The sequence below is a fragment of the Dermochelys coriacea genome, chromosome 6 (assembly GCF_009764565.3).
Source record: "Dermochelys coriacea isolate rDerCor1 chromosome 6, rDerCor1.pri.v4, whole genome shotgun sequence".
Lineage (NCBI taxonomy): Eukaryota > Metazoa > Chordata > Testudines > Dermochelyidae > Dermochelys > Dermochelys coriacea.
The window spans coordinates 55,849,952-55,868,481 of NC_050073.1; the positions used below are offsets into that span (position 1 = coordinate 55,849,952).

General features: G+C 44.8%; 1 protein-coding gene across 50 annotated transcripts in view; it reads left to right on the forward strand.

Annotated features, from left to right (window-relative positions):
• MADD (MAP kinase activating death domain) overlaps window positions 1–18,530 on the forward strand; it is a 130,848-nt gene that overhangs the window by 91,655 nt on the left and 20,663 nt on the right. For all 50 annotated transcript variants that reach the window (XM_038407680.2, XM_038407650.2, XM_038407640.2 and 47 more), the window contains 3 exons: window positions 6,063–6,170; window positions 6,257–6,421; window positions 16,520–16,592. In XM_038407680.2, the coding sequence (XP_038263608.1) occupies window positions 6,063–6,170; window positions 6,257–6,421; window positions 16,520–16,592 (346 nt within the window). The remainder of the gene's footprint in view (window positions 1–6,062; window positions 6,171–6,256; window positions 6,422–16,519; window positions 16,593–18,530) is intronic.

The following is an 18,530-nucleotide window of genomic DNA, read 5'->3' on the forward strand; positions in this document are numbered from 1 at the left end:
GTCGCGCCACTCCCGGTTGGACCGCATTTATTTATCACGCTTTCATCTTTCACGAGCCCACTCCTCCAGCGTCCGGCCGGCCCCATTTTCTGACCATCATATAGCCACCATGACAGTCTCCCTCTGCGCGGAGAGGCCGGGGCTGGCCTATTGGCATTTTAACAACAGCTTGCTGGAGGATGCGGGCTTCGTGGCGTCCTTCTGGGAGTTCTGGCTGGCCTGGTGAGAGCATCAGCGTGCCTTTCCCTCGGCGCGATGGTGGTGGGACATAGGGAAGGTGCGCTCCTGGCTCTTCTGCCGTGACTACACCCGGGGCACCAGCCGACGGAGGGATGTGGCGACAGAGCAGTTGGAACGGGAGGTTTTAGAGCTGGAGAGGCGTCTGGCCGCCAGCCCCGAGGATCCACCCCTCTGCGGAGTGTGCCGGGAGGAGCTCCGGACCCTTGAGGACCATCGGGACGAGGGTGCCTTTGTTCGATCCCGCATCCGTCTCCTGCGGGAGATGGATCGCGGCTCCCGCTTCTTCTACGCCCTGGAGAAAAAGAGGGGGGCTAAAAACATGTCATCTGCCTACTGGCAGAAGATGGCACCCCCTTCACGGATCCGGTGGAGATGTGCGGGAGGGCGAGAGCCTTCTATGCAAGCCTTTTCTCCCCGGATCCAACCGATCCTAACGCTTGCAGAGAGCTCTGGGAGGAGCTCCCGACGGTCAGCGTGGGCGACCGAGACCGGCTAGAGCTGCCTCTCACTCTGGCCGAGTTCTCGGAAGCCCTCCGTTGCATGCCCACCAATAAATCTCCGGGCATAGATGGGCTGACCGTGGAGTTCTACCGTGTGTTCTGGGACGTCCTGGGCCCAGACCTAGTCACCGTCTGGGCCGAGTCTTTGCAGAGCGGGGTCCTCCCTCTTTCGTGCAGGCGAGCCGTGCTGGCCTTATTGCTGAAGAAGGGGAACCTGCGCGATTTACGAAATTGGCGTCCCGTCTCCTCAGCACGGACTACAAAGTCGTGGCAAAAGCGATCTCGCTGCGGGTAGGGTCCATGCTGGCAGACGTGGTCCACCCAGACCAGACCTACACCGTCCCAGGCCGCAGCGTCTTCGACAACCTATATCTGGTCCGGGACCTATTGGAACTTGGGTGTAGGGATGGTCTGTCGTTCGCCCTCCTGTCCTTAGATCAGGAGAAGGCGTTTGACAGGGTGGATCACGGGTATCTCCTGAGCACTCTGCAAGCGTTTGGCTTCGGACCCAGGTTTGTGAGTTTTCTCCGGGTGCTGTACGCCTCTGCAGAGTGTTTGATCAGGCTCAACTGGACCCTGACCGAACCGGTCAGCTTCGGGCGAGGAGTACGGCAGGGGTGCCCCCTCTCGGGCCAGCTGTACGCTCTGGCGATCGAGCCCTTCCTCTGTCTCCTCCAAAGGAGGTTGACAGGGTTGGTGCTGCGGGAGCCGGAGCTGTGGCTGGTCCTGTCAGCGTAAGCTGATGATGTGGTCCAGGACCCGGGCGACTTGGCGCGGGTAGAGGCTTACCAGGCCATCTATTTGGCAGCCTCCTCCACGCGGGTCAACTGAGTCAAGAGTTCTGGCTTGGTGGTAGGGGACTGGCGGCAGGCAAGCTCCCTCCCACCCGTGCTTCAGGCCATCCGGTGGAGCACGGGTCTGCTGCTCTATATGGGCGTTTACCTTTCTGCCACGCATCCCTCTCCGCCGGAGAACTGGCAGAATTTAGAGGGCGGGATGATAGAGCGGCTCCGGAAATGGACAGGACTACTCCGGTGCCTCTCCCTTCGAGGGAGAGCGCTAGTGCTTAATCAACTAGTCCTGTCCATGCTCTGGTACCGGCTCAACACCCTGGTCCCGGCCCCAGGTTTCCTGGCCAACCTCCGGACATTGATTCTGGAGTTCTTTTGGTCAGGACTGCACTGGGTCCCTGCAGGGGTTCTTCATCTACCTCTGGAGGAGGGAGGGCAGGGTCTAAAATGTCTGCTCACTCAGGTCCACGTCTTCCGCCTCCAGACCCTGCAGAGGCTCCTTTATGGTGCAGGTAGTCCGGCGTGGAGCATACTGGCGCACGCCTTCCTGCGCCGCTTCCGAGGGCTCCGATACAACCGGCAGCTCCTTTATCTCCATCCGAAAGGTCTTCCGCGACACCTCTCCGGGCTGCCGGTCTTCTACCAGGACCTCCTCCGGACCTGGAAACTCTTTACAACGACCGGGTCCGTGGCGGCCACCGAGGGGGCAGATCTCCTCGTGGAGACCCTGCTACACAACCCCCAGCTCCGTGTGCAGGTGGCGGAGTCCCGCTCGGTGCGCCAGAGGTTGATCCTGGCAGAGGTCACAAGAGTCGGAGACCTCCTGGACTATGACCAGGGAGACTGGCTGGATCCCCTGACGCTCGCTCAGCGCATGGGGCTTTCCAGACCTTGTACACCCCGGCGCATAGTTCAGGAGGTGAAGGCCGCTTTGCCGCCCGCTGCTTGGGTTCATCTCGACCGGGTCCTGCACGAGGGCATGCCCCGCCCACCCGTTACCCCAGGCCCGCTGGACCTTTTAATTGGACCCCTGCCCCGTGGACCCAACTGACCTCTTCACTAGAAGCCGGCTGCACGAGATGCAGCCTGTCTGCTTTCAAACCACGCCAAGAAAACATCTCTACACGCTCGTGCTCCACACCTTTCACGCCCGCACCCTTGTGTCCCACCCCGATACAAAATGGCGGGACCTCCTGCCACCTTTGGAGGGTGAGGAGCCCTGGTGGGCCAGCCTATATTCCACCTTAGTCCCGAGGCCCGCCAGGGATGTCAGTTGGCGGCTCCTTCACGGAGCCATGAGCACGGGCGTGTACTTGGCGCGGTTCACTTCAATCCCAGACACCTGCCCCTTTTGCGGCGTGAGGGATACTCTGGCACATGTATACCTGGAGTGTGCCAGGCTGCAGCCCCTGTTCCGGCTCCTCCCCAATATTTTATTACGTTTTTGGTTGCACTTCTCCCCTCACCTTCTCATTTATGCACTCCCTATCCGCGGCCCCACAAAGTCACGGGATCTCCTGGTCAGTCTCCTCCTGACCCTAGCTAAAATGGCCATCTACAAAACCAGAGTGAGGAGGTTGAACGATGGAGTCTCCTGTGACTGTGGGGCCTATTTCCGATCCTCGGTCCGTTCACGTATCTGGGCAGAGTTCCTCTGGGCGGCGTCCTCTAACTCCCTTGACGCCTTTGAGGAGCAGTGGGCGCTGTCCGGGGTTCTCTGCTCGGTGTCCCCGTCCGGTTCCCTTCGTTTGACCCTTCGACCGCACTCCTGTCCCTGTTTTTTTATTAGTTGTCCCCCGGAATTTTTTGGGTATCTACGTCCTGTGGATCCCCCTTTTAGGCTGGGGGGGATCCTTTAACGGTGGACGGGCTTCGCCCGCCCACTTCCCGGATCCCAATAAGACTACTTTTCTATAGCCATCTGGCCTTGCCCTATCACAGTATTCACCCACGAAAGCTTATGCTCCAATACGTCTGTTAGTCTATAAGGTGCCACAGGACTCTTCGCTGCTTTTACAATCAAATTAGTTTCCCCCCTCCCAGTCAGTTCCTCCTACATCTCAAAACAAACATACTCCTCCCATGCCACAGTGTCATGCAGTTCTCCTTTACGTTCAGATTCTAGATTGAGTTTTCAGGGTGGAGAGTTTTCATCAGTTTCTATGAAGTCTGTCAGTCGGTCCTTTTGCCCCCTGCTTCCAATTAGTTCTTCTCAGCCCAGCATTGAAAATAAATTTCTCCTACAATGAGTTTTTTACAAATCTGTTTTCCACACACAAACAATTCCAAATGATTTCTCCACTCTTACGTAAAAATCTCCAGTCAAAATCATTCCCCCGCGTTAAAACTCACTTCTTTCTCTCCCTCCCCACATCAAAAAACACCCCCAAAATAATCCAGAAAAATCTATTGCTCCCTCAGGCTACCTGGCCTCTCATCTCTACCATCTTTTTGCAGGCTTCTTCATGCTTGCTGCTCCCCCCCTGTTTCCACACTTAGGCCCTTCCCTAATATCCTCCTTACCCCCTCCACTCTTCCCACAGCTCAATTCCTGCTTCCTCTCCCCCCCCCCATGGAGTCTCCCCATTTCTACTGCTGCTTCTGCTCCCATTTAGCAGTCCTGCTATGATTGCTGCCTCCTCCCACATCTCTCCACCTCCTTCTTCCTTTGGCCAAGCTTCCCCAAAAAGTACCTCCTCAACCTGGCTCCCTACATGCAAAGCTTTATGTATTCTGCAGTAGAATGGGACCAGGTTCTATGACAATGTTAATTTACTCCATTGCCATGAAATATCTTTCACTCCCATCCCCATACCTGCACACAAACACACACAACTATGGCACCTAATTGAAAATACTCATTGACATTGGTCAATGATTTTCACTGATTGGTCAGTCTCTCTCTCAGTTTTCTAGCAGGTCCAGCTCTCTTCCCTGAGCCTTGGCTTTCACAATGTTCTAGGCTTGGGCACTGGGACAACTTTCTAGTTCTATCCTTCTGTGTGCCAGAGAAGTGGGGAGCTTAGATCCAACTTCAGTCTCCACATGTTCCTCGGACTTTGCTGCTGCATTATTCTACAGGCAGCCTTGTTTGCCAGCCTACACTTTTGGCTCCAAAATGATGGGCTCTAGTTGTGGCTCAACGAAGCAGTGCAGGGACCATGCATGTACTCCAGTTTTACAGCTTTCACCAAAAGGAGCAGTTATAACAAGAGGAAACTGCATGGAGGGGTAAGAAGGCAGGAAAACAAAAAGCAAAAAAAACCCTAAACAAAATAACAACCTTCTCTCTGGCTGCTGCAAAATTTTGACTGTTAAGTGGGTAGGGTGGGAAGGATTCCTGAATTTCATGACACTTTTTTTGGAAAAATGCCATGTTCTTTTCCTGTGCAATTGTGGAGTCTTTGTGGCCCCAGTTGAGGTGAGGATAGTTTGTACCTCTGAGCTATTGTTTCAGGGTCTCTGCAGATTCATTCTGACATCAGTGAATCCCTTGGTGGCAAGCCTGGTGGTGGTGTCCCTAGGCAACCCCTGGATGGCTCCCCCTCAGGGCTGAATAGTCAGTCGCCCCCTCCAGAAAGGGATGACTGCGGTTTACGACACTACTTTTCATCCTGTTGATAACACATTAGAAACTACTATGTATAAATTGTGGCATTGCTTGATCTAGTTAACTTTTTTTCCCATTATAGCACCAGTATTAAACAAATTGTGAGCCTAAATATAATGTAGAATTTGTTGTTTTGAATTATATATTTAAATTAAATACATACATTATGGAATTAAATTAATATATAAAACATTTAAAGAACCAAAAAGTAAGAAAACACCTAAAGTATCAAGTAGGCTAATTAAACACCTACTCATGGTTCATGTGTAATCTAAAGATGAGGAAAAAACTGATATACAAGATGTAACTGAATATGACCAACAAAGTTAAAATATGCAATACAAGACTTGCACTGCTGGTGCTGTGGGGGACATCAACACCCCAAGTAATGACGAGACGGCAGGCATGGTGTGCACAGCTAGCGGGAGATCTCCAAGGAGGTGGCCAAGGGCAAAGGCAGAGCGAAATCCCATGCCTCATTCCCTGGCTGAGCGGTGGAGGTGGCCCCTCATCCTGCGCTCATAATAGCAGCTCATCAGCTAGTGCTAGTGGCAGCAACTGGGGGCAAACTTAGGGCTGCTCGATTGGGTGGCTGACCTTGCTGGCTTGTGCTTGGCGAGGAGCTGCAGCCCTGGTGAGGAAATCAGGTAGCGCATAGGAAGCTTGTTCCTCTTTAAATTCTTCCTGTCGTCAGCCCCGGAATTGGAGAGCTGGCACAGCAACTCCCAAGCAGCCAGAGGAGGCAGCAAGCAGGGTAGCAGTTCTTGCTTAGGCTACCCTCTCTTGAGAAGTGATCACTTGAGTTAAGAACACACCTTTTATCCTGGTTAAGACACAGCAGAGGTAACCTACTAGATCTTTTATAAAATCACAGAAATTAGGGGTGGTAGTTTATTAATTACAAATCTTCCTTTTCTATAGGGTGGCCGAGAGCTGTCTGTCCGGCCCAGTGGCAGCAGACACATCAAGAAGCAGACGTTTGTAGTACATGCCGGGACAGATACAACAGGAGACATCTTCTTCATGGAGGTAGGGACGAGAATAAATAATAGAACTGCTAATAACGCTAGATGTATGATGTGAGGATTCCCAGCTAAGACTCTTTATACCCTCAGGTGTGTGATGATTGCATTGTGCTGAGAAGTAACATTGGAACTGTGTATGAACGTTGGTGGTATGAGAAACTCATCAACATGACATACTGTCCTAAAACGAAAGTGCTGTGTCTCTGGAGGAGGAATGGCCAGGAGACACAGCTGAATAAGTTCTACACCAAGAAGGTATATCTGTCATTTCACCCTTTAGTTCCTAAAGGAAGGGAGAGGGCAATGAATCCTCAGTAATGATTACTGAATTGCAGTACCTGTTTAGCAGAACTGATGTTTGATGTAGGTATTACCTGTTCATGTGAAGGTTATTCCAGGAAGTCCCTTTTTTTTTTTTTTTTTTTTTGTATTGGGGACTGCAGACAAAAATCGAATACCTAGTTTAATTCTGCTCAGTTAGGGAGGTCTCCTCTTCGCTAAATCTTGAAATTGCTTGCAGACTTGAAGAAAATATTTTCAGTACTTTGGTAGATCGTGGATTGGGCAGGCCTAAGTATAGAAAGCTAAATAAAAGCATTGCCACTCTGGGTTTGCCATGAGATGCAGAGAAAAGAAGAGGGAACCAGTGAAGAGTCTTCATGGACCCAAATGTTTGGATTTGCTAATTCTATGGATTTGCATTTGCCACTAGTTTCAAAGCCTTTATCTTCTCCTTGTGCTTGCTTTGCAGGTAAAAATAAATGAATTCAACCTGCTAGGAAAAAAATGAATAGCTCACAGACATTGAACTCCAAGAGAGCTAAAGATTTGTAACTACTGTAGCATCATATTATGTGCATAATTCTTTACTAAACAATTAAAGACAGGCCCCTGCCCCCAAAATCTTACTCTCTACATGAAACAAGATCGGGAAGCGATAACACAGGAAGGGCATGGGGCGGAGAGGAACACAATGACAATTTGCTAATACAGTAACTTGGGAAGCTAACTTGCGTATCTTGAGGCTCATGTATTTCTTAAAATCATGGTATCCAATTGTAGATGATAGGCATCCTTGAAGTAATGCCTAAGAAGGGACTTAGAAGAGGAGAGTCAGGAGGTGTGGCAGTAATGAAATCACTGTAAACTATGACAGGAAAAGCTATTTGATTACGAACAAGTATTTTTGAGAGTTGTGATTGCTAGAAGTTGGGGGAGGAGAAAAGAATGGGTTTACTCTGAGGCCCAGCCTGCACTAGGAAACTGACCTGTTGCTGATACTGATTGTCAGTAAGTGGTACCCCCTGGAATGGGTATTGAAAATGGTTTAACTGCTAGTGTAGATTTTTTTTAACCATCATTATTTTACTGTCCTAAAGTGCAATTTCAACTGGGTTCCACTGTACTTTCTCTAACAGGCAATGACGACTGTCAGCAAAAGGTCAATTCCTTATTATGAACTTGGGCCCAGTGGGCTAAAGTGGGTTAGTTGTAAATGGAAGTTGTGACCTCACACAGGCCTCTGATTTCAATTGTAAAATGCACGTTTTTGTCTGAAATTTTAGAGAAGGCTCAGTCTTGCAGTGTAATAAAATAATAATGAAAGTTTGCTTTAATTGAGGTGATCAGTAGTAGCTGTGTTCAACATTTTAAAATGTAGAGGAAAGAAAGTACAATGGTGTCTGTGGGGAAATAAATCCCAAAGATGGAGGAGATTGGAGAAAATAGAGAGGGAATGGGGAAGGAACTTTTAGGGGGAGGGTCTGTGTAAATCCTCCCCATAACTCAAGAGGCCAGATGGCACTGTGTCCCTATGGCTGAGGGTCAAGATCCCATAGGTGAAGATGTACCGCCTTTGGATTTCAAGAAAAGCAGTACATGAGTTCATGGAAAGAGCACAAACGTTTAGGGTTCAGTAACACACAGTCATTTTGGGACTGTTTTGCCTGTTATGCTTGTATTTTATCTATGGATTTAGAGTGAGGGGAAGGAACTAGGGAGGTAGGTGGGAGTTAATACAGGAAATAGATTATGGAAGTTTACAAACAGAAACCAAATAGTCAGGCACACAATCGTGAATACAACATAATTAGAAACAAGTGAGACATTGGCAATACAAGGGTTCATGCCATTAAGCAGCTAAAGAATCACAATTTCAAGTTTTTCAATAAGCTAAATAGTTATCAGTTGTTCTTCCTTTTAAAGTGACATCTTTGAATGTCAAAGGGTTAAATAATGTCATTCAAAAAGAAGAAAAAGCACTGGCAGAATTTAAAAACAAACAAACAAAAAAAACCCCACTCAGATTATTCTACTTCAACTTTCCATTTTCAGGAGGGGCATATTATGGGTGTGAAACGTAATTTATTCAATGGACATTTTTTGCTTCAGCTAAAGAAAAGAAAAGAGCAGTGGGTATATTTGCTAAATGTGTCAAATTAAAGTTCATTTCAAGGATAAGGAGGGCTGATTTATATGGGTTGAAGGGCACAATTGCTGGGTTATTAATAGCAATAGGTTCAGTGTATTCTACCAAACAAAAGCAAAAACTTTTTAAAGTCTTCTTTAAAACACTGTGAAACTTTTGAGAAGGGGAAATTATACTTGGAGGATAATTCAGTTGCACAACAACTAGTTACTGATTTGATAAAGGCAAGGGGGATAGGGAAGCAGATGCAGCATTAACTTCTCTGTGCCAACAGTTCAGACTCTGACTGCTGGAGAGAATTTCACTCAGGGGAAAGAGATGACACGTTTTATTCACACCTTCATTAGTTATATTCTAGAATAGATGTAATATTAATCTCTAAATCTTTCATGAAGAAGCCAAGATCTGCAGAAATTTGCATTATTACATGGTGAAATCATGCACCAGTGGAAGTAATATTTGATAGCTGAGAGAAGTACCTAAGATTACTTTTTTGGAAAATGAACTGCTTGCTTCTCCAAGACAAAGATCAGTTTGCATTAATTAAAGAGGACATTGTAAAATACTTTCAAATAAATTATACAGATAATACAAAAAGAGGCAGCTTCTGGGAAGCAGGAAATCACTCTTTAGGGGTCAACTGAAAAGTAGAGACACTCAATTGAAAAAAGAAAGACCTCAAGAAAAAATAGAGCTAGAAGAGATAAAAAGGCTACAAGACATTCATAAAAACACAAGTTCAAAAATTTATATCAACAATTAACTAATTTTAGGGGGAAATTGGATATGGTGATGACAGATGCCACTGCAAAAGCACTTAAGTATAAAAGGAGATTTTTATGAGAAAGGAAGTAAGTGATACACTGTTCTTGAATAGCTTTAGGCTTTTGAGCCAATAGTTTATTATTCCACCAATTAAGAACAGCCAGCAAGATAGTTATATACACTGCTTATTATAAAAATCTCCATACCTCAGATACTCCAAGCTCTGAAGTTATTCAAAAATATTTGGAAGTAGCAGGCTTGCCAAAGATAAGCAAAATTGATAAGGAACTTTAGATAAATTACAGAAGACGACATCCTAGAGGCAATAGCAAGTATGAAAAGTGGTAAATCTCCAGGATCTCATGGTCTTTCAGCTGAAGTATACAAGGTATTTAAAGAGGTATTAGTGGATCCTCTGAGAGGTATCTTCAATGCTGTTCTGATAGGGGAGGAACTTCCATAACCTATGCAAGAAGCTACTGTGGTGGTTCTCCCTAAAGGTGGAAAAGACCTTAGCACAGGAGCAGTGGCATAGGAGCCAGAAAACGGGGGAGTTTGGGGAAGAGTATATGTGTTGAGTTTTTAGTTTGGGGGTTGTTTTCCCCCCTTTTTGACAAGAGCTTTGTTGGGAAGGCTATGACAGCTACTGAGGCAGCAGTGGTAATGATTCAAAGAATGGGAAAGACAAGATGACTGGTTGTTTGAAGCTGTGGGATGTACATTCTTTTGGAGAAGGTACCTGAAAGATGCTTTGTTTGTATGAAGTACTGCCTAATAGATCTGATGGAAGAAAAGATCTGAGGTTTGGAGATGCAGCTAGAAACTATGGCTGAGTTTCAAAGAGGAATTGAGCAAATGATGGAGGAAAGAAGAGAAGAGGCTGAAGGAAAACCTCAAGATTTACATATGCAAGCTGGACCAGAGAACTGTGAGGGTAGACTGCTGGATGAGGGAAGTGGAAGTGGAAGCATGTTACTGAGAACAAGGGAGAGGAACAGATCAGCTAGCGATGGAGAAATAAAACTGAGGAACAAGTTTGCTGAGTTGGAAAATGATGGGGAGAGTCAGGCAGTAACAGAAGATGGGAGAGCAAGGAAGAAAAGAGCAGCTAGAAGAAGGGAAGAGATAATGGACATAGCCCTAGTTTGGAGCCCCAGAAGGATAGAGGATGACTTGCAGAAAATTGCAAATGAGAACAGAAGACAAGAAGACTTGTAACCAGAAAGAAGAGAGGAGGTAAGGCTGGAGACTTGCACCAACACCAAGAAAAGGCAGGTCTGCATGGTTGGGGACAATCTACTGAGAAGAACACACAGACCTGTCACCAGAGCTAACCCAGAGAACAGAATGGTGTACTGTCTGCTGGGAACTAAAATATAGCATGTGGGCCTGAGGCTGAAGAGGATCCTAATGGGAGAAGGAAAGAATCCACTGATTTTCCTTCGTGTGGGAACAAATGCTGCTGTTAGTTTCTCACTGGGACATATCAAAGAAGATTACACCATGCTGGGGAAGACACTTAGAGAAATGCGATTAAGTGATCTTCAGTGGGATTTTTCCTGTCCCTTCAGGAGAATTGCAAAGATGAGATAAAATTATGATGATCAACACATGGCTCAGGCAGTGGTGCTACAAGGAGGGCTTTGACAGCCCTGGGAGGCATTAATGCACAGAGGATGTTCTCATGAAATGGGCCTCCACCTGAGTAGGAGGGAAATAGACTTCTGGGATGGAGGCTGGCATAACTGATTAAAAGAACTTTAAACTAGGAAGTCAAGGGAGATGGTTGGGTGCTGCTTATGTAATCTCCATTTCTGATTATAACATTGGGCAGGAGGAAAATCAAGTGAAAGCGGATACAGCAATGGAGAAAGGAACAACAGAGGGAAGGAGAATGGACGTTAAGATAGTTAATAGTCACTGATATTAACAGTTAGGTAGGCAGTACTGGCAGTAAAATGACTGTACCTAATCAGGCGAGGAATCTGGGTAAAGCCAAGCAGAAACTACTAATATGTTGTATACCAATGCAAGGAGCCTGGTGGTAAAATGGAGGAACTAGAACTACTGGTGCAGGAAGTGAAACCAGGTATTATTATAGGGATATAATAATATTACATAGGGATAACAGATACATGGTGGACTAGTAGTCATGACTGGAATATAGGTATTGAAGGGTATGTGCTTTTTAGGAAAACAGAAATAAGGGGAAAGGTAGTGGAGTAGCAGTATATATTAATGAAGGGGTTAACTAAAGAAATTAGATGTGATGGAATGAATAACATGACATCTGTTTTGGATCAAAATTACTTTGGGGGAGGAAAGGTAATAAAGGCTCCACTGCGATAGTGCTTGGGGTCTGTTGTAGATCTCCAGGATCTGATTTGATTATGGATAGAAACCTATTTTAATATTTTTAATGAAATCAGTATTACAGAGAGTTGTGTGATTATGGGAGACTTTAATTTCTTAGATATATTGGAAGACAAGTGCTACTAATAATGGTAGGGGCAAGAATATTCCTGAGTATGATGGCCAACAGATTTTTTTCACCAAATAGTCACTGAACCAACAAGAGGTGATGCCATTTTAGAGTTAGATTGATAAATAGCAAGAACCTCACAGAGGAACTGGTTGTAAAGGACAACCTTGGCTCAGGCGATCATGAGCTAATTCAGTGTAACCTAAATGGAAGCATAAACAAAAACAGGTGTGCAACTACGGTCCTTAATTTCAAAAGGGTAAACTTTTTAAAAAAAAATTAAGGGAATTAGAGAAGTAGACTGGACTGAAGAACTCAATAATCTGAATGTGGAAGAGGCTTGGAATTACTTTGTCAAAGTTGCGGAGACTATTGGAATCCTGCATCCCAAAGAAATGCAAAATATTTATTGTGAAAGGTTGCAGGCCAAACTGGATGAACAAGCATTTCAAACTGGTTATTAAGAGAAAGCAGAACACCTACAAGGAATGGAAGAACAGACTAATCAACAAGGAAGGCTACTGCTTGGTGATCAGAAAGTGTAGGGGAAAAATGAGAACTGGAAAAAGTCAAGCAGAGTGGGACCTTACAAAGGAAATTAAAACTAAAAGTAAAAGTTCTTTATCCATATAAATAAAAAGAACACAAGGAAAGAGAAAGTGGGACCGCGAAGCACTGAGGATGTGATAGAGATTAAAGATTATCTAGGTATGGTCCAAAACCTAAACAAATACTTTGTCTCCATGTTTAACAAGAGTAATGAAGATCTCAGGGACAGTGGCTAATAGGAACAAGGATATGGAAGAAGGAATTACCACATTCGAGGTGAAAACCAAACTTGAACTGCTTAATGGGACCAAATCAGGGGGCCTGGATAATCTCAATCCAAGAATATTAAAGAAATTGGCACATGAAATTGCAAGCTCAGTGGCAAGGATTTTTAATAAATCCATAAGCTCAGTGACTGGAGAATTGAAGGGTAGGCAAATATAGTATTTATATTTAAGAAAGGAAAAAAGTGATCCAGGAAACGTTAGTTTGACCTCAATTGCTGCAAGGTCTTAGTACAAATTTTGAAAGACAGAGTAGTTAAGGACATAGAGGTAAATGGTAATTGAATACAGCATGGTTTTTGCAAAAGGTAGATAGCGCCAGATCAACCTGATCTTTTTCTTTGAGAAGATAACTGATTTTCTCAACAAAGGAAATGCAGTAGATCTAATCTACCTGGAATTCAGTAAACCATTTGATACAGTTCCACATGGCAAATTATTAATTAAATTGGAGAAGATGGGGATTAATAAAAGAATTAAACAGTGGGTAAGGAACTGGTTAAAGGGGAGATTTCAGCAAGTCATGCTCAACGGTGAACTGATGGGCTGGATAGAGGTTACTAGTGGAGTTCCTCAAGGATTGGTCTTGGGATCAATGTTATGGAACACTAATGACCTTGGCACAAAAAGTACGAGTGTACTAATAAAATCTGCAGACAACACAAAGTTGGGAGGTATTACCAATACACAGTAGGACCAGAATATCACACAAGATTTGGATGACATTGAAAAATAAGCAATAGAAATGGGATGAAGTTTAATAGTGCAAAGTGCTTTTAGGAACTAATGGCAAGAATTTTTGCTATAAGTTGGGAATGTATCAGTTGGTAGTGACAGAGGAGGAGAAAGACTCGGGTGTATTGCTTGATTACAGAATGACTATAAGATGCCAATGTGATGCGGCTGTGAAAAAGGCTAATGTAATCCTAGGATGCATCAGGCTAGGAATTTGCAGTAGAGATAGAGGAAGTGTTCTACAAAGCACTAGTCAGACCTCATCTGGAATACTGTGTGCAATTCTGGAACAGATGCAGAGAAGGGCTACTAGGAGGTCAGAGGAATGGAGAAACCTACCTTATGAGACAGGTTTCAGAGTGGTAACCGTGTTAGTCTGTATCAGCAAAAACAACGAGGAGACTTTGTGGCACCTTAGAGACTAACAAATTTATTTGGGCATAAGCTTTCGTGGGCTAGAATCCACTTCATCAGATGCGTGGAGTGGAAAATACAGGAGCAGGTATAAATACATGAAAATATGTGAGTTGCTTTACCAAGTGTGAGGTCAGTCTAATGAGACAAATCAATTAAAAGCAGGATACCAAGGGAGGAAAAGTAACTTTTGAAGTGGTAATGAGAGTGGCCCATTTCAGACAGTTGACAAGAAGGTGTGAGTAACAGTAGGGGGAAGTTAGTATTGGGAAAATTAGGTTTAGGTTTTGTAATGAGCCAACCACTCCGTCTTCATTCAGGCCTAATCTGATGGTGTCCAGTTTGCAAATTAATTCCAGTTCTGTAGTTTCACGTTGGAGTCTGTTTTTGAAGTTTTTTTTGTTGAAGAATTGCCACTTTTAGGTCTGTTATTGAGTGACCAGGGAGACTGAAGTCTTCTCCTACTGGTTTTTGAATGTTATGATTCCTGATGTCAGATTTGTGTCCATTTATTCTTTTGTGTAGAGACTGTCCAATTTGGCCAATGTAGATGGCAGAGGGGCATTGTTGGCACATGATGGCATATATCAGGGGTCTCAAACACACGGCCCACGGGGTTATTTCCTGCCACCTGCCAACCTCCCCGCCCCGCTCTTGCCCCCCCTCGGAGTTATTTCCTGCAGGCTGCCAAGCTCCCCCTCCACCCAGCGTGCCATGTCCCCGCTCTTCTGCCTATCTCCAGGCGCTTAGCACTTTCCAGGAGGGAGGAGCAGGAAGCCATGTGCTCAGGGGAGGAGGCGGGGCAGGGGCAGGGATTTGGGGAAGGGATTGAAATAGAGGCAGGGAGGGGGCGGAGTTGGGGTGGGGACTTTGGGGAAGGGGTTGGAATGGGGGGTGGGAAGAGGTGGGGCAGGGGTGGGGCCTCATGAAAGGGGTGGAGTGGGGGCGGGGCCAGGGGTAGCGGGGGTGGGGGGTGTCAGATATGTGCCAGCAATGGCCCTCTGCCATGGACATTGGCCAAATCGGACAGTCTCTACGCAAAAGAATAAATGGACACAAATCTGACATCAGGAATCATAACATTCAAAAACCAGTAGGAGAAGACTTCAGTTTCCCTGGTCACTCAGTAACAGACTTAAAAGTGTCCATTCTTCAACAAAAAAAATTCAAAAACAGACTCCAATGTGAAACTGCAGAACTGGAATTAATTTGCAAACTTGACACCATCAGATTAGGCCTGAATAAAGATGGAGTGGTTGGCTCATTACAAAACCTAAACCTAATTTCCCCAATACTAATTTCCCCCTACTGTTACTCACACTTTCTTGTCAACTGTCTGTAATGGGCACTCTTACCACTTCAAAAGTTATTTTTCCTCCCTTGGTATCCTGCTGTTAATTGATTTGTCTCATTAGACTGACCTCACACTTGGTAAAACAACTCACATCTTTTCATGTATTTATACCTGCTCCTGTATTTTCCACTCCACACATCTGATGAAGTGGGTTCTAGCCCATGAAAGCTTATGCCCAAATAAATTTGTTAGTCTCTAAGGTGCCACAAGGACTCCTCATTGTTTTTACCTTATGAGAGGTGACTTAGGCTAAACAAGCCAAGCTCCTTAACAAAATGAAGGCTGAGGGAGATGTGGTTGCTCTCTATAAATACAACTAGGGAAAAGATGAGTAATTTAAATTAAGGGTCAATGTTGACACAAGAACAAATGGATATAAACTGGCCAACAAATAAGTTTAGGTTTGAAATTAGATGAAGGTTTCTAGTTCTGGAACAGCATTCCCAGGGGAGTAGTGGGGGCAAAAAACCTAACGTGTTTCAAGACTGAATTTGATAAGTTTATGGAGGGGATAGTATGATTAGGTTACCTACGACACTATGATACATGGCCCATCCATGATTACTATTAGCAAATATCTCCGGTAACCGGAGACAGGATACTAGATGAAGAGGGCTCTGAGTTACTACAGAGAATTCTTTCCCAGGTGTCTGGCTGGTGGGTCTCACCCATATGCTCTGGAAAGAATTTTCCCCCAGGTCAGATTGGCAGAGACCTTGGTGGGGCTTTGCCTTCCTCTGCAACATGGAGCACAGGTCACTTGCTGGTTTAAAGTAGAGTAAATAGTGTATTCTGTGGACCTGATTAGACAAATTACCCCAGAGGAATGGGGTTTGATCTGGACAAGAGGACCAGCAATCTGCTTGTAGCAGAATAAAAGAAAATTTCTTTAAGATATTGTTTCAGTGGTAACTCACAGTTGGAGGGGGGGGGAAGAGAGAGAGAAAGAGAGAACATGGGGATAAATGTTGCAGAAATTGTGGGTAGAGAGGAATTTATGGAAGACATGTCCAGTCATTAGATACTATTGGGATGCAGTCTGTAATCAAATATCACAAACTGTTGGATATTTATTTCCAAATGATCCTTTGGTAATCCTCCAAGGACTTCCTCATGGAAATGATCATACGAGAGGAAAGGACTTGACCTTTTTGTAGAGACTTAGTCATAGGCTTTAAGGCCAGAAGGAACCACCAGATCATCTGATCTCCTGTATATCACAGGCCACCAACACCACCCAACATCCACACGTTAAACCCCACAGTCAATGCTGTTGAGCTGCTCTGTGATGTGGTATTGCTAGTGTATGGTGTGAAAACATTATCTAACTTTTCTCTTACAGTGTCGGGAATTGTACTATTGTGTAAAAGACAGTATGGAGCGAGCAGCAGCAAGACAGCAAAGTATTAAACCAGGTAAGAGCCGTGGCCTCCAGGCATGGGTGGACAGGATTTGGCAGGTACTGTATGAGCAACCAAGCTCTTTAATGCAGTGTAGTTGTAGCCATGTCGGTCCCAGGATATTAGAGGGACAAGGTGGGTCAGGTAATATCTTTATTGGACCAGCAGAAGATTTTACCTTCGCACCTTGTCTCTCCAACCTCTTTAATGATGGTTTGTATGAATGTAGTGCTTTTTATTCAGTGATCTCAAAGTTCTGTTTTCTCCTCTACCTATGCCTATATGGCAGGTTGTGGTGGAGATGATGATGATGATTATTTATTATTGGCTGGTGTAGCCCTCACCAAAAATCATGCATTTCTAAAATCAGTCACCCCTTCAGGGGTCTGATTTACCAATACAATGATCATTCCAAAATAATACTACATGACATGAAATCTCACTCTAGCTCTCTCCTTAGATTCGGTTGGTCCTACCTTTCCTTCCATCAAGACCTATCTGTTACATGCGCTGGCTCTCTGAAAGGGTTACTCCCACCTCCATTATATTCAAGGTGAAATCTAATGAACCCCACTTGTCCCAGTGAATCAGCAGTGATTAACCCTGTAGCTCCCTGCAGAGTTCTAACCCTTAGGGCTTGTGTGCATGGGAAAGTTATACCAGTGTAACCTAAGGTGTGAATTTAAATTAATAGAGTTTACCAGTCTAACCCATTGTTTGGACACTCTTAGTCCCATTTAAGAGGGGCTTTTTCTGTTTAGTTTATGTCACTTTGCAAGGGTGTAAAGTAAACCAAAAACCTCACTATTTTATACTGGAATAACTGTGTCCACATGGGGATTTAAACCAATATAACTATACCTGTACAACTGGTAAAACATTCTTGTGTGAACAAGTACTAACGGAATGGGAAAAAGGAAGATCCTGGCACAGTTGCAGCTGGAAAACTAGCAAACCTCTTTTAAAGTGTGTATATGGCCAGAAACGTGATAGTTGTTCTTATTCAACATACTAGCTCCATATGTGTGTTCAGTGTTAACTGCTTACTTGGATGATAAAAATAATTTTGTTACTGCTTACTCTTGGTAGTACTGCAGAGTAATCCAGCTTTGGGAGCTGGAGCTGGAGTCTACTCTGGCTCGTGTGTGATCATCAACCTAATTGTGGTCTTGACAACATGGGGAAGTTATACCAGTGTAAGGGAGGTAGGGTGTGAATTTAAACCAATCTAGTTAGACTGGTATAACTACCCATGTGGACATTCTTATTCCAGTAGAAGAGGGCCTTTTTTTCAATTTAACTTATGTCACTTTGGAAGTGTTTAAAGTAAGCCCCCCCGCCCAGCACTCTTACTATGGAATAAGTGTATCTACACTGGGGAATTATACCAATATAACTGTAGGTGTTTAACTCTACCTGTATAATTATACTGGTATAACTGGAAAAAAGTTTCACGGAGACAAGCTCCAAGTTCCAGTTGTAGGGCCAAATATTGCCCACGTTTTACTTGAACCACCTTGTTGAAAACAATAGAGAAGGTGTGACCCTAAGAGCCCTCAGTGCCCACTTGAAAAGGATTCAACGTCATATAAAGCAACTTCTATTAAGCCTGACAAACTTATTACATCTAACACATTTCAGTCATAATATTTATCTGTAAAGAATGTTGTATAAGATATCAGTTGAAAACCAGTGACATACTGGTCGTTAATATCACTGTGAAATGTGTGTATTAACACTGTATGAGGATTTATGCATATTTTTGATACTGTGCTTTGAAGTCTGTAATCAAAGAGAGAAACAGGTTTTTTTCAAGACAAGAGGGAGGACAGTTATCTCCCCGTCTCTAGCGTAAATTGAGCATGGTGATGGCAGAGACAATGGACAGTTCATTTGCATCTGAGATAAACAGGAGGAGCAAGTTAACGAGGATGTGAAATCAGCATGGGAAGA